The sequence below is a fragment of the Anomaloglossus baeobatrachus genome, chromosome 1 (assembly GCF_048569485.1).
Source record: "Anomaloglossus baeobatrachus isolate aAnoBae1 chromosome 1, aAnoBae1.hap1, whole genome shotgun sequence".
NCBI classification, from domain to species: Eukaryota; Metazoa; Chordata; class Amphibia; order Anura; family Aromobatidae; genus Anomaloglossus; species Anomaloglossus baeobatrachus.
In genome coordinates this window covers 923366096-923382591 of record NC_134353.1, presented here as the reverse complement: position 1 = coordinate 923382591, position 16496 = coordinate 923366096, and the positions used below count along the sequence as shown (strand labels likewise).

General features: G+C 42.5%; 1 protein-coding gene across 1 annotated transcript in view; it reads left to right on the top strand.

The window, feature by feature from the left end:
* LOC142256921 (O-acyltransferase like protein-like) overlaps positions 1–16217 on the top strand; it is a 113848-nt gene extending 97631 nt beyond the window's left edge. The window contains exons 10-15 of the mRNA XM_075328951.1: positions 1586–1665; positions 6577–6690; positions 10677–10803; positions 11234–11420; positions 13320–13462; positions 16119–16217. Of these exons, the coding sequence (XP_075185066.1) occupies positions 1586–1665; positions 6577–6690; positions 10677–10803; positions 11234–11420; positions 13320–13462; positions 16119–16217 (750 nt within the window). The remainder of the gene's footprint in view (positions 1–1585; positions 1666–6576; positions 6691–10676; positions 10804–11233; positions 11421–13319; positions 13463–16118) is intronic.
* The last annotated feature ends 279 nt before the right edge of the window (positions 16218–16496 follow it).

Below are 16496 nucleotides of genomic sequence, written 5' to 3'. Positions count from 1 at the left end.
TATCAATCATTGTGAAATGCGTTAGCGCTAAAAATTTGCCAGTTGTCAATCGTGAAACGCGTTAGTTCTAAAAAATGTGCCAAATTTATCAATCTCCGTGAAACATTTTAGCTCCAAAAATGTGTCAAATTGATCAATCATTGTGAAACGCGTTAGCTCGAAATGTGCCAAATTTATCATATTAAAATCTCATGGAATGCATTAGATCTAAAATTGTGCCAAATTTAACCAACATTGTGAAACGCGTTAGCATAAAAATGTGCCAATTTATCAATGACCGTGAAACGCGGTAGCTCTACAAAATGTGCCAAATGTATCACTCATTGTGAAACGCGTTAGCTCGAAATGTGCCAAATTTATCATATTAAAATCTCATTAGTTCTAAAAATGTGCCAAATTTATCATCGTGAAACGCATTAGTATAGAAATGTTGCAAATTTATCAATCATCATGAAATGCGTTAGTCCAGAAATGTGGCAAATTTATCAATCACCGCGGAACATGTTAACCTAAAAATGTGGCAAATTTATCAATTATCGTGGAATGAGTTAGATCTAAAAATGTGCCACATGTATCACTCATTGTGAAACGCGTTAGCTCGAAATGTGCCAAATTTATCATATTAAAATCTCATTAGTTCTAAAAATGTGCCAAATTTATCATCGGGAAACGCATTAGTATAGAAATGTTGCAAATTTATCAATCATCATGAAATGCGTTAGTCCAGAAATGTGGCAAATTTATCAATCACCGCGGAACATGTTAACCTAAAAATGTGGCAAATTTATCAATTATCGTGGAATGAGTTAGATCTAAAAATGTGCCACATGTAACCATCGAGAAACGCGGTAGCTCTAAAATTGTGCCAAATTTATTAATTATGATACGCAGTAGTTCTAAAAATGTGACATTTATCATTGTGAAACACATTAGTCTAGAAATTTATGAATCATTGAGAAACGCGTTAGTACAACAAAGTGCCAAATTTATCAATCATGGAATGCATTAGATCTAAAATTGTGCCAAATTTAACCAACATTGTGAAACGCGTTAGTATAAAAATGTGCCAATTTATCAATGACCGTGAAACGCGGTAGCTTTACAAAATGTGCCAAATGTATCACTCATTGTGAAACGCGGTAGCGCTAAAAATGTGCCCAATGTATCACTCATTGTGAAACGCGGTAGCGTTACAAAATGTGCCAAATGTATCACTCATTGTGAAACGCGTTAGCGCTAAAAATGTGTCAGTTATCACCGTGAAACACGTTAGATCTGAAAAAGTTTGGTGAAAAGACTTTGGCGCCCCTCGGTGCCATCCAACTTTTTTAGGATAAGTTGGATGCGGATCGCTGTCACAGTATCATTCTGGATGAATGGGCAAAAATTCCCGCAGACCTCCCCTCCGAAATCTCAGCAGGTCCTCCTAGATGAGTGGAGGTTGTTATAGCTACAAATAAGGGTTGAACCCCACAGATTGATATTGGACATCCATCGAGCTTAAACTTTTGGCCATAAAATGTATCAGGAGAAGTTTGTATGGAGAGTTGGAGATAATGACCCGCGTCCTCGTCATTTATTGCAGTGCACCGGATGGGCCTGGTATCTCTCCACTGATTTCCAGTTCCATCTTACGACCCCTCTCGTAATCTTCCTCTACGTCAGGTAAGTGAGTCCTCGGGACATGTCATTATCCGGACATTACTGAGTGCTCGGGATCAGCGCTCCCCGGCGATGGCCGATATTAATATCATAGATCATGAAGAGCGCAGCAATGTCAGCTCTGCTTTAGCCGCGATGTCTGTGAACCCCTGCGGTGATTAATTTACCAGACAAGACTCTTAATAACAGCGGGCGCCACTTAATTGTAGATATATTACCGCGCGCTGATATCACTCATTACCTTCAGTACATAGATTATACTTTTGTCTTCATAATTAAAGGGGAGCCCCAGAATTGTCTCCTTACATGAAGGGGTTAAAACTGACATACAGATTTATATTGGGTTGGGGGTTTCAACTTTTACATTTACGTCCTGAGTTTGTTTGTGGCAGGAGCTGAAATACAGAAATGTATATCCAATGTCACACATGCCTGCCCTTGCTGATTTTGTGGAGACATTCTCCCTAACCCTAATGATACAACTAGAAAAGCGGTGGGCCTAAGCAAGACCACTCCCCAAAACGGGCAATCGGGAGGATTTCCTTTCAGTTTGGAAGGTTAGTTATCAATTATTGTACAGGAGGAGGAGGAGGTGAGCTGTGACATCACCTATTGTGAATGGTGGACCCTGTGTTATCTACTGTATATAGAGGTGTTATCAGTCATTGTACAAGAGAAGGTGAGCTGTGACATCACCTATTTTGAATGATGGGTCCTGTGTTATCAGTCATTGTGCAGGAGGGGGTAGAAGGTGAGATGTGACATCATCTAATGTGAATTGTGGCACCTGTGTTATCTACTGTATATAGAGGTGTTATCAGTCATTGTACAAGAGAAGGTGAGCTGTGACATCACCTATTTTGAATGATGGGTCCTTTGTTATCAGTCATTGTGCAGGAGGGGGGAGAAGGTGAGATGTGACATAATCTACTGTGAATGGTGGATCGTGCTTTATCAACTGTATATAGAGGTGTTATCAATCATTGCACAGGAGGAGGAGCAGGTGAGCTGTGACATCTATTGTCAATGGTGAGTTCTGTGTTATCTACTGTATATAGAGATGTTATCAGTCATTGTACAGGAGGAGGAGGGGAGCTGTGACATCACCTATTGTGAATGGTAGATCCTGTTATCTACTGTATATAGGGGTGTTATCAGTCATTATACAGGAGGAGGAGGTGAGCTGTGACATCACCTATTGTGAATAGTAGATCCTATGTTATCTTTTCTATATAGAGGTGTTATCAGTCATTGTACAGGAAGGGGGAGAAGGAATTTTTGCCCCTTCATCCAGAAGAGCATTTGTGAGGTGACACTGATGTTGAAGGAGGCCGATATCACAATCTCCATTATTGGTGTTGGATGGGGCTGAGGTTTGGGCTCTAAGCGGCCGGTCACGTTCTTCCACTAAACTCCCCCCAACCATGTCTGTATGGAGCTTGTGCCATCACCTATCGTGATTGGTAGATCCTGCTTTATCAGTTGTATATAGGAGTGTTATCAGTAAATTAATCAGGAGGGGGAGGAGGTGAGCTGTGACATCACCTATTGTGAATGGTGTTATCTATTGTATATAAAGATGTTATCAGTCATTGTACAGGAGGAGGTGAGCTGTGACATCACCTATTGTGAATGATGGATCCTGTATTTACTGTATATAGAGATGTTAGTCATTGTACAAGACGAGGAGCAGGTGAGCTGTGACATCACCTATTGTCAACGGTGAGTTGTGTGTTAGCTACTGTATATAGAAGTGTTATCATTCATTGTACAGGAGGAGGAGCAGGTGAGCTGTGACATCATCTATTGTCAACGGTGAATCGTGTGTTATCTAGTGTATATAGATGTGTTATCAGTCATTGTACAAGAGGAGGAGCAGGTGAGCTGTGACATCACCTATTCTGAATGATGTATCAAGTCTTAGTTAATTTATATGGAGGTGTTATGAGTCATTGTACAGGAGGGTGAAGCCACATATAGTGGATGGTGGATTGTGTTTTATCTATACATAGGTGATACCTTCCATTGTTATACTGACTTTGATAATAATGGTAAACTGCTCACATAGCAGCTAATTCAGCTAATAACATGTATTACCTCCCATGCAATAAATGAAAAATGCTAGATCAGTTGGGGGCCCTTCTGATCACACGAACAGGGGCCTCCAGACTCCTGCATGACTGTGTTGAGCATTAGATGTATGATGATAGCTTCCTATGTACAGTTTGAGGCACCACACAGCGCCTACTCTAAAGAATGAGCCCCCACTCTTCTGAATACATTATGAGCCCCCACATAAACTCTTAAATACAGTATGATCCCCCACATAGCCTCTCTATATACAGTATGATCCCCACATAGCCATCTATATACAGTGTGATCCCCACATAGCCATCTATATACAGTGTGATCCCCACATAGCCTCTCTATATACAGTATGATCCCCACATAGCCATCTATATACAGTGTGATCCCCACATAGCCATCTATATACAGTGTGATCCCCACATAGCCTCTCTATATACAGTATGATCCCCACATAGCCATCTATATACAGTGTGATCCCCACATAGCCATCTATATACAGTGTGAGCCCCCACATAGCCTCTCTATATACAGTATGAGCCTCCACAAAGCCCCTCTATATACAGTTTGAGCCCCCAAATAGCTTCACAAATGCAGCATGAGCCCTCAAATTGCCTCCTGAATACATTGAGTCCCACATAGCATCCTATATACAGTATGAGCCCCCATATAGCCCCATATATATACATATATATATATATATATATATATATATATATGTGTATGTATATATATATATATATATATATATATATATATATATATATATATAAAATGAACCCTCATATAGCCTCCTATATACATTATGAGACTCCACATAGCCTCCTAAATACAGTATGAGCCCCCACATGGCCTCCTAAATAAAGTATGAGCCCCATTTAGCCCCCTATATATATAATGAGCCCTCACATAGCCTCCTAAATACATTATGAGCCCCACATAGCCTCCTATACACATTATGAGCCCCCATAAAGCCTTCTAAATACAGTATGAGCTCTCACATAGCCTCCTAAATACAGTATGAGTCCTCACATAGCCTCCTAAATACAGTATGAGTCCTCACATAGCCTCCTATATACATTATGAGCCCCACATAGCCTCCTATACACATTATGAGCCCCACATAGCCTCCTATACACATTATGAGCCCCCATAAAGCCTTCTAAATACAGTATGAGTCCTCACATAGCCTCCTAAATACAGTATGAGCCCTCACATAGCCTCCTAAATACAGTATGAGCCCTCACATAGCCTCCTAAATACAGTATGAGTCCTCACATAGCCTCCTAAATACAGTATGAGCCCTCACATAGCCTCCTAAATACAGTATGAGTCCTCACATAGCCTCCTAAATACAGTATGAGTCCTCACATAGCCTCCTAAATACAGTATGAGTCCTCACATAGCCTCCTATATACATTATGAGTCCCACATAGCCTCCTAAATACAGTATGAGCTCCCACATAGCCTTCTATATACATTATGAGTCCTCACATAGCCTCCTAAATACAGTATGAGTCCTCACATAGCCTCTTAAATACAGTATGAGCTCCCACATAGCCTTCTATATACATTATGAGTCCTCACATAGCCTCCTAAATACAGTATGAGTCCTCACATAGCCTCCTAAATACAGTATGAGTCCTCACATAGCCTCCTAAATACAGTATGAGTCCTCACATAGCCTCCTAAATACAGTATGAGTCCTCACATAGCCTCCTATATACATTATGAGCCCCACATAGCCTCCTATACACATTATGAGCCCCACATAGCCTCCTATACACATTATGAGCCCCCATAAAGCCTTCTAAATACAGTAGGAGTCCTCACATAGCCTCCTAAATACAGTATGAGCCCTCACATAGCCTCCTAAATACAGTATGAGCCCTCACATAGCCTCCTAAATACAGTATGAGTCCTCACATAGCCTCCTATATACATTATGAGTCCCACATAGCCTCCTAAATACAGTATGAGCTCCCACATAGCCTTCTATATACATTATAAACCCCCACATAACCTCTTACATACAGTTTGAGGCCCCATGTAGCCTCCTACACACATGCAATCATCCCATATTCATGAACAAAACACCACATACTCACCTTGCTCCCGTTCCTCTGGCACTCTCCTCCGCCCTCCGGGGCACTGACGCTCTGCACAGTGTCTGCTGTGCCTCATGTTGATTGGTGGAAGGTGGTGCCAGCGCGCCCTCCATTACCAAAGTTTTCACCCCTGTCTGCATCTGCATCCAGTTCATGCAAATAGCTGTGACGTCGGGCAGCAGACGGCGGGGGAGGTCACAAAGCGGCCCACGGGCCACTGTTTTCAGCTGTCTTGATTTGCCCAGCCCAGCTCTAAGCATATGGCCTGGTGACTCCATGACTGGTAGAAGGCTGGCATAGAAGAATAAGATCTAGATCTCTGCCATGATTTCATTGTGGATTTCCCTAGATCTATCAATACTATTGGTTCCAGCAACAAAATGTAAAATTGTCTCAGTAGACCTGAGAAATGAATGATTTGTTGGTATATTCAACAGATGAGGACTTCTTTGACTGTGTGAAGGAGGACTTTATGCTGATCTAACAGTAGATGGCGATGTATAAAGTTGCCTTACTCACTGAATTGTAAAAAGTCTTGTTTTTCTTTCTGGTTTCACTTTCTCTTCCTGATGCAGTGCTGTATGACTGTGCTTGTCATTACCTCATGTTTCAAGGAGTAAAGTGCTTGTTATCCCATGTAATCTGCTCTGTGAACTTTCTTCTGCAACTGGAAAGCTAGAAACTGGGCAACATGATTAACCTCTTCATTATCCTCCTGCAGAGCTAGGCGCGTCATGTTTGCTGCGGTGACATTGATCTTCGCTGCCTGCATCGTCACCTCCACATTGCTCTCGTACTTTTTAAAACTTTCAATTCGATATCCAAGAGGTGAAAGGTAAAAGTGATTCTTGCTATTCTCACTGACTGCTCTATATGGATGTGGCTGCGTGTCAGCTTAGGCCCAAGATTCTGAGCTCTTCCATATCTCATATATCTACATAGGGATCAGAGATCTCATTTTCTCCATAGTTTCCTACCACATAGTCATAAAGTGAAAGAGGTTTATCTCACCCTCCCCAGGTCCAGTGCTGAGTCCCCTCTGCCTGCAGCTTTGGCTTCATGTTGACAGCACTGCCGACAATCAGCAAGTCCAGCAGCTCATGCCATCTACTTGGGCAGAGCAACTGAACTAATGATTGGTTGCAGCGCTATCAATGTGAAGTCAGCGCTGCAGATGATAACAGACACTGTAAGTAGCAGAGGAGACTCAGCGCTGGACCTGGGGAGGATGAGTAAATATAAGGTTTTTGTTTTTTTTAAACAGACTGAAGCTGGGGGTAGATATTTTCTGAAATTGCAAAAGATTAGATTCTGAACTCTTCCACCTTTCAGTAGGGGGCGCTTAGGAGCCGAATGTATACAGATTTATTATTGATTTCCATGTACAAATGTTGGCTCCCCCTAGTGGTGGCTGCAGGCAGAATCCCACCATTTAAAGGAGTTTTCAGACTAACTAAAATGGCCTGAACTTAACAAATAAAACTACTCTGTAATTTCCAGCAATTAAAAAATAATGGGGCTTTTGTATTATAATTATATAAAGATACAGTGGATGGAACGATAGCTACATAAACAGATTGCAGATACGCGATAGATTGGTAGACATGACAAGTATATTTATATAGCTGTGCATGGATAGATACATATAAAGTAAGATACAGTCATGGCCAAAAGTTTTGAGAATGACACCAAAATGATATTTTCTCATGATCTGTTGCCCTCTGGTTTTTAATTGTGTTTGTCTGATGTTTACATCACATACAGAAATATAATTGCAATCATATTATGAGACCAAAAGGTTCTATTGACAGTTAGAATGAGTTAATGCAGCAAGTCAATATTTGCAGTGTTGACCCTTCTTCTTCAGGACCTCTGCAATTCTCCCTGGCATGCTCTCAATCAACTTCTGGACCAAATCCTGACTGACAGCTGTCCATTCTTGCATAAGCAATGCTTGCATTTTGCCAGAATTTGTTGGTTTTTGTTTGTCCACCCTGCTCTTGATGATTGCCCACAAGTTCTCAATGGGATTAAGATCTGGGGAGTTTCCAGGCCATGGACCCAAAATCTCTATGTTTTGTTCCATGAGCCATTTAGTGATCACCTTTGCTTTATGGCAAGGTGCTCCATCATGCTGGAAAAGGCATTGTTGGGCGCCAAACTGCTCTTGGACAGTTGGCAGAAGTTGCTCTTGGAGGACATTCTGGTACTATTCTTTATTCATGGCTGTGTTTTTAGGCAAGATTGTGAGTGGTGCGATTCCCTTGGCTGAGAAGCAACCCCACACATGAATGGTTTCAGGATGCTTAACAGTTGGCATGAGACAAGACTGGTGGTAGCGCTCACCTCTTCTTCTCCTAATAAGCTGTTTTCCAGATGTCCCAAACAATCGAAAAGGGGATTCATCTGAGAAAATGACTTTACCCCAGTCCTCAGCAGTCCACTCCCTGTACCTTTTGCAGAATATCAGTCGGTCCCTGATGTTTTTTCTGGAGAGAAGTGGCTTCTTTGCTGCCCTCCTTGAAACCAGGCCTTGCTCAAGCAGTCTCCACCTCACAGTGCGTGCAGAAGCACTCACACCAGCCTGCTGCCATTGCTGAGCTAGCTCGGCACTGCTGGTAGTCCGATCCCGCAGCTGAAACAGTTTTAAGATACGGTCCTGGCGTTTGCTGGTCCTTCTTGGGCGCCCTGGAGCCTTTTTGGCAACAATGGAAGCTCTCTCCTTGAAGTTCTTGATGATGCGATAGATTGTTGACTGAGGTGCAATCTTTGTAGCTGCGATACTCTTCCCTGTTAGGCCATTTTTGTGCAGAGCAATGATGGCTGCACGTGTTTCTTTAGAGATAACCATGGTTAACTGAAGAGAAACAATGATACCAAGCACCAGCCTCCTTTTAAAGTGTCCAGTGGTGTCATTCTTACTTAATCATGACTGATTGATCGCCAGCCCTGTCCTCATCAACACCCACACCTGTGTTACTGGAACAATCACTAAAACAATGTTAGCTGCTCCTAATTGCTGTTAAGCTGATCACTCTTTATGACATTCTGGAGTATATGCAAATTGCCATTAGAAAAACTTAAGCAGTAGACTTTGTAAAAATTAATATTTGTAGCATTCTCAAAACTTTTGGCCATGACTGTAGATAGAGAGATAGAGTAATTGATATATTTAGATATTTCCCAAAAATAGGCCCTAGCAGGAATTTTCAGCCTTTTTGGAGTATGCTTAAATTATAAGCCCTATTCCAAAAATAAGCCTTAGTTGCAGATCAATACAGTAGTGTCCAAGCAGCTAAAAAAGATAAAGAATACAGCCCAAAAAGAGAGAAAACAGCCCCGAAAGAAAGCAGACAGCCCCCCTAAAAAAATCGTACTCACTAGACCCCAAATAACTACAGCTGGAAAGTGCCGATAGTGGATGGGCTCTCACACAGTGATCTGTGTCGCTGTCAGATCCCTCGCCATTTTGTACACACATACAAATCGGGTTGCTTTATCACTCCGCTCTCACTAACTCTGCACAAGTGATATTACTTCTGTCCAGCAACTGCTGTGGAACGCAGGGGGAACTTGACAGTGAAACATTTGTATGTGAGAGCCCATTCACTAGCCAACTCTACATGTCCGAGGTCTGGTAAGTGCGATTCTCCTGGGGGGGGGTGTCTGGCTTCTTTTGGGGGTAAACTTAACAGTGTAGATAGATATATAGATAGATAGAGGGTTAGATAGATAGAGGGAAAGATAGAGGGATAGATAGATAGATGGATAGATAGATGGATAGATAGATAGAGGGATAGATAGATAGATAGATAGATAGATAGATAGATAGATAGAGGGATAGATAGATAGAGGGATGGATGGGTAAATGGATGGATGGATACAGGGATAGATGGATACAGGGATAGAGGGATAGATGGATGGATGGATGGATGGATGGATGGATGGATAGATAGATACATAGATAGATAGAGGGATAGATAGATAGAGGGATAGATAGATGGATACAGGGATTGATGGATAGAGAGATAATTGATAGTTGATAAATAGATGGAGGGATAGATAGACAGATGGATAAAGGGATAGATAGGTAGATAGATAGATAGATAGAGGGATATATAGATAGATAGATAGAGGGATAGATAGAGGGATAGATAGATAGAGGGATAGAGGGATAGATAGATAGATAGATAGATAGAGGGATAGATAGATAGAGGGATAGATAGAGGGATAGATAGATAGAGGGATAGATAGATAGAAGGATAGATAGATAGAGGGATAGATAGATAGAGGGATAGATAGATAGAGGGATAGATAGATAGAGGGATAGATAGATAGAGGGATAGATAGATAGAGGGATAGATAGATAGAGGGATAGATAGATAGAGGGATAGATAGATAGAGGGATAGATAGATAGAGGGATAGATAGATAGAGGGATAGATAGATAGAGGGATAGATAAAGAGATGGATGGATGGATAGATAGATAAGATAGATGGATAGATAGATAGATAAAGCTATAGATAGGTAAATGGATAAAGGGAGGGATGGATGGATGGATGGATGGATAAATAGATATATGGATAGATAGATAGAGGGATAGATAGATGGATGGATGAATAGAGGGATAGATAGATAGATATGAGTTAGATTGGGTGGATGGATAGATACATAAATAGATGTCAGATATAGACAGACAAGTAGAAATATAGAATAAAATCACACAAATAAGAAAAGATTCTGTAAAGCAGATATATATCCATGCTACATATATTTTCACGCACACTTCCTCTGATCTCTATCTTTCCTTCCTTTTTGCAGCCAGTCTCGGATGAATTACTGGGTGGAATATTACACTAAACCCTACTGCAGATATGGACCTTTCTTGGTCGGAATGGTTCTCGCTATTATAATTGTCAGGAAGGAATCTGCTTATATTAGGAGCAGGGTAAGTAATTGCAGATGTGTTCAGTTTATTCCAGGTCTCGCTTTTCTCCCTCTTGTGCATTGCGACATCTTGGATAAAAATGACATAAAAAGTTCTCAAGCTTTAAAAAACGACAAGATTGAGACATCATCGATCTTCTGCCCCAGACTGGCTGTCAATTTGCCGTTTGAGAGACTTGAAATCTAGTTTTGCCTTGTCTGCTGTCACAAAAAGGACAGGGCTATGATTTATAATGTGGATTAGACCTCGCCCTACCTCTTAAAGGCAGATTCCCCTCTGGTAAAGTGAAGGCTGATGGCATATCCTATCACTGTGGGATCGTTGGGGGTCCTCAGAATATTAGCCCTGGTGGAAATAGGAAACACCAGTCTAATAAGGGGATGTAATTCTTGCTTCTTGCCCTCCTATCCGGTATGATTTTTTTCCATAGGCCCAGGCTCTCTTGGGATGGATGGCTGCGCTGGTCATCATGCTCACAGTCATTATCCTGGCCTTTGTTCTGGATGACGCACCCAGTTCTTACTCCATCATGGCCGCACTCTACCAGGGTCTTCACCGCTCCTTCTGGGCCGTAGCTCTTGGTTTGATCCTCGTTCTTTGCCATGAAGAATATGGAGGTATAAAAGGGAAAATTAAGTTTGGAAGTCATTTTCAGTAGATACTGCGAGAAAACTGTCTGATAATGCAAAAATACAGACTCGGAGGACGCATCACCGCAGTGGAAGGCACAATTTTTATTACCGTAATCGGTGTAAGAAAGGATGATGATGACCCCTGTCAAAGTAATATTAGTATCATGAGAGCCAGATAATAACCTGGGGGAAACGAGGAAATAGATCTACAACAGGTGAAGGATGTTCCCGGTACACGGCGGGTCTTGTGGGGTGTTCCCAGTATATGGAAGATCTTGTGGGGTGTTCCCGGTATTCGGCAGGTGTTGTAGAGTATTCCCAGTATACAGCAGGTCTTGTGGGATGTTCCTGGTATATGACAGGTCTTGCGGGGTGTTCCTGGTATATGGCAGGTCTTGTGGGATGTTCCCAGTATATGGCAGGTCTTGTGGGATGTTCCCAGTATATGGCAGGTCTTATAGGGTGTTCCCATTATTCGGCAGGTCTTGTTTGATGTTCTTGGTATATGGCATGTCTAATGGGGTGCTCCTGGTGTATGGCAGGTGTTGTGGGCTGTTCCCAGTATATGGCAGGTCTTTTTGGATGTTCCCGGTATATGGCAGATCTTGTAGGGTGTTCCCAATATTCGGCAGGTCTTGTTTGGTGTTCTTGGTATATAGCATGTCTTATGGGGTGCTCCTGGTATATGGCAGGTGTTGTGGGGTGTTTCCGGTATACACTAGGTCTTGTTGGATGTTCCTGGTATACGACAGGTCTTGTGGGGGTAATCCCAGTATATGGCAGGTCTTGTAGGGTGTTCTTAATATTTGGCATGTCTTGATTGGTGTTCTTGGTATATGGCAGGTCTTATGGGGTGTTCCCGGTGTACTGCAAGTCTTGTGGGGTGTTTCTGGTATTTGGCAGGTTTTGTAGGTTGTTCCTGGCATATGGCAGGTCTTGCGGGGTGTTCCTGGTATACAGCAAGTCTTGTGGGGTGTTCATGGTATATGGTAGGTCTTGTGGGGTATTCCTGGTATATAGCAGGTCTTGTGGGGTGTTCCCGGTATATAGCAGGTCTTGTGGGGTCTTCCCGGTATATGGCAGGTCTTGTAGCGTGTTCCCAGTATATGGCAGGTCTTATGGGGTGTTCCTGTTATACGGCAGGTCTGTGGGGTGTTCCCGATATATAGCAGGTCTTGTGGAGTGTTCCCGGTATATAGCAGGTCTTGTTGGGTGTTCCCGGTATATGGCAGGTGTTGTGGGGTATTCCTGATATACGGCAGGTCTGTGGGGTATTCCCGGTATATAGCAATATAGGTGTGCTTGCAGTATATGACAGGTTTTGTGGCTTGTTCTCAGTATATGGCAGGTCTTGTGTGGCAGTCTTGATATATAGCAGGTTTGTGGGGTGTTCCCAGTCTATAGTGGTTAATACTTACCAAAAGTGGTCCAAGGAAGGGAAACCAGTGGCCCAATCGCATGGTCATAGGCGCTCATAACCATGATTTGTACCCCAGAAGAGGGACTGAGGGACTGTAGTATAATTTACTGAATAAGTTACAGCTGGTTATGGTAGAAAGTTTGTACATGAGTATTAGGAAGTTTCAAGTGAGTCCTGGTCGTCCTTGATAGTGATATTGTGAGGACACTATACGTTACTCTCACTAGATGGCGGTATTATTTAAATACTATATGGTTCTATTATAGTGACAGTGGTGCAATCCCATATACCTACCTTCTAGAATAATATCCTGTGGGCCACATGTATACATCCAGGGACCGCTATGGAGTAGAATTTTTACCAATGCAACTTTTTCTGAATACGTTTTTCTGTCTTCTACGAGCGCGCTGCCGAAAACCAAGTCCACATACTGGAGTGTGAATAATGTCGTGTTCTCTCTGCAGGTCACTTAAACACAATGCTGTCGTGTGGGGCATGGAGCTTCCTATCTAAAATAAGCTACGCTTGTTATCTGACCCATCCCATCATTATCATCCTGTACTGTGGCCTGCAGGAGGCGCTCTTCCACTATCAGGATATTAATATGGTGAGTGTCGTGATCCAGGATTGGTATTCCCCGCTTCAGAGTTTTGCAGACCCGGTCTCGTCATGTCAGGGGTTAACTCCCATCAGCCTCGTTCTGGTTTTAGGAGACACTATATCTGGGCGCTGCACCTGCATTCCAGTGCTGGTTATAGTTTTGCTCTGCAGCCTGTGACTGGCTCTGGTGAGAATTCCTGTTTGATCTGACTCCTTGTTACCGTGCCCTGATCTGTACCTTCCCCCGTTCAGCCGTCTGTCCTAGTCCCTGACTTCCCGCTCCTGTCATTTGTTTACTCATCCTAGTTAATCCTCCTTCCCGTGTTTGGGTCTCCTCACCCTCCGGTCTTGTCTGCTGTTCCCTCTGTGTTCCCCTGTACATACTTAATTTCCCGGCATCCGACCTCGGTTCTGTTTTCTGACTTGATCTTGATCCTCCCTCTGGAGTGACTTGACTTCCCAGCTAGACCCTGATTGCTTGATTACTCTATTGCCCCCTGGTGGTTTGTCTGTGAACTGCCTGCTGAAGTTACTCTGCTGTACTTCAGCCGCCCTACTGTTACAGTGTTACTTTGATTCTCCTTCACTATTTTGCTGCCACCTGGTGGGGAATACGCTGTACTACTTCTTACCAGCCCTTTGTACAGCATGACAGTGAGTGCTTATTTGGGAGGGATTTGGCTATAACGGGTTATTGGGAATTCTTCTTTTTTACTAAAATAAAAGTATTTTAATAGGGGCACCTGTCATGAGAGAGGGGGCTTCATGCATGGGATCCTCCTTTATTAGCCTGAGTGGGAAGACAGTTTTTAGGATCAGTGAGGATCACAGTCACCTCCGCAAATCAGTAAGAAAAAGTAATACCCTCACTGATCCTTCGTAACTTCTTTTCCAACACTTACCTGGTTACCACTGGTCTCTAAGTCTTGGACCTGCCTTGACACAATGGAAATGGCCAGAAAATCTCCTGTGCATCAGATTACAGCTGCGTACACTACTGATGCCACACAGCCTGTTTTAAAGTCAGGTGCTGGGACACTGCTTGAGAATTCAGCTAGTTGACGTCCTGACACTACTTAGCATTACTAATACACTGTTTTATCATTCACTACTACTGTACCATTTCTGAAACTTTTCCAACTGTGCTATATCAGCCGTCGATGTTCTGGCTCTACTACATCAGTCATTGATGTTTAGGCTTTGCTACATCTGCCACCAATGTTCCAGCTCTGCTACATCAGCCATTGATGTTCCAGCTCTGCTACATCAGCCATTGATGTTCCAGCTCTGCTACATCAGCCATTGATGTTCCAGGTCTGCTACATCAGCCATTGATGTTCCAGCTCTGCTACATCAGCCATTGATGTTCCAGCTCGTCTACATCAGCCATTTATGTTTTAGCTCTGCTACATCAGCCATCAATGTTCCAGCTAGGTTACAACAGCCATTGATGTTCCAGCTCTGTTACATCAGCCATCAGTGTTACAGCTCTGGTACATCTGCCATGAATGTTACAGTTCTGGTACATCATCCATGAATGTTTAGGCTATTCTACATCAATCTTTAATGTTCCAGCTCTGCTACATCAGCCATCAATGTTACAACTCTGCTAATCAACCATCGATGTTCAGACTCTGCTACATCAGCCATTAATGTTCCAACTCTGATAAATCAGCCATCATTTGTTTGGGTTCTGCTATAGCAGCCATAAATGTTACAGCTATTTTACATCAGCCATCGATGTTTCAGCTCTGTTACATCAACCATCGATGTTCTGCCTCTGCTACATCAGCATCATGTTCCATCTCTGTTACATCAGCCACCATTTTTCTTGCACTGCTACATTATCAATCAATGTTCCAGCTCTGGTACATCAGCAATCGATGGTATAGCTCTGCTACATCAGTCATCGATGTTCCAGCTCTGCTACATCAATCATCAATGTTTCAGCTCTGCTACATTAGTCATAAATATTCCAGCTCTTCTACGTCAGACATCGATATTTCAGCTTTACCACTTCAGCCTTCGATGTCAAAGGTCTACTACTTCAGTTTTCAATGCTCCTGCTCTACTACATCAGCCATCAATGTATCAGGTCTGTTCCATTCATGTTCACCGTTCCTGCTCTGTTACATCAGCCATTTGTGTTCCAGCTCTTCTACAACAGTTCTTGCTGATCTGTTCCAGCTCTGATACATTGATCTTCGGTGTTTTAATTCTTCTACATGTGTTATCACTGTTCCATCTCTGCTACACAGGTAAATGATGTTCTAGCTCTGCTACACTGGTTATCCATGTGCTACATCTGCTTCATCATCCACCTGTGTTCCAGCTGTGCTACATGAGCCAATGCTTTTCCAGTTTTCCTATACTAGTCCAGCCAAATACATCTTGACACCACCTCACCCCATCTCATCACTGACGCCACCTGTCTTGGTTGCTTCACAACATTTCACCTTGACCCAGGGCTATGAGGATCCAATACACCATGTGAGAGACTCAACAGGAGATGACTTGAAATGGGATCAATGAGTGTATTATTGAGATATATCTCTAACTGTGCCCCTTTCAAGATAATGTTCAACCCCTCTAAGTATGTTGCAATTACTAGTAGCTTGGAAGCCTAAAAATAACCAGGATCTATTGTGTTTTCCTTCCACTAGTTGTACCTCTTCATTGGACACTGTGTACTGACGATCATCGCTGGTTTACTCTTGACAGTTCTGGTTGAACGACCGTTTCAAAGGTTGATGTACTTTTAGCTCAATAATACAATAAAGGATTATAAAGATCAACTAAAACTGCAAAGAAGCCAATGGGGACCACACAAGTATCTGCAACCCTACTACTGTATCATGGAGAACCTCAAGTATCAGGTCAAGAATGCGCCTATATCGAAGACAAAACAATGAGTCGGACAATGGTGACCTCAAAGGTTCCTCTAGATGGCCCATACAATGCAGGTTATGCAAGATTGACCAAACTTCTGTTAGAAAATCTCACATGCGTAAAACACTGAACTTGTTCCTATAGATTCCAGT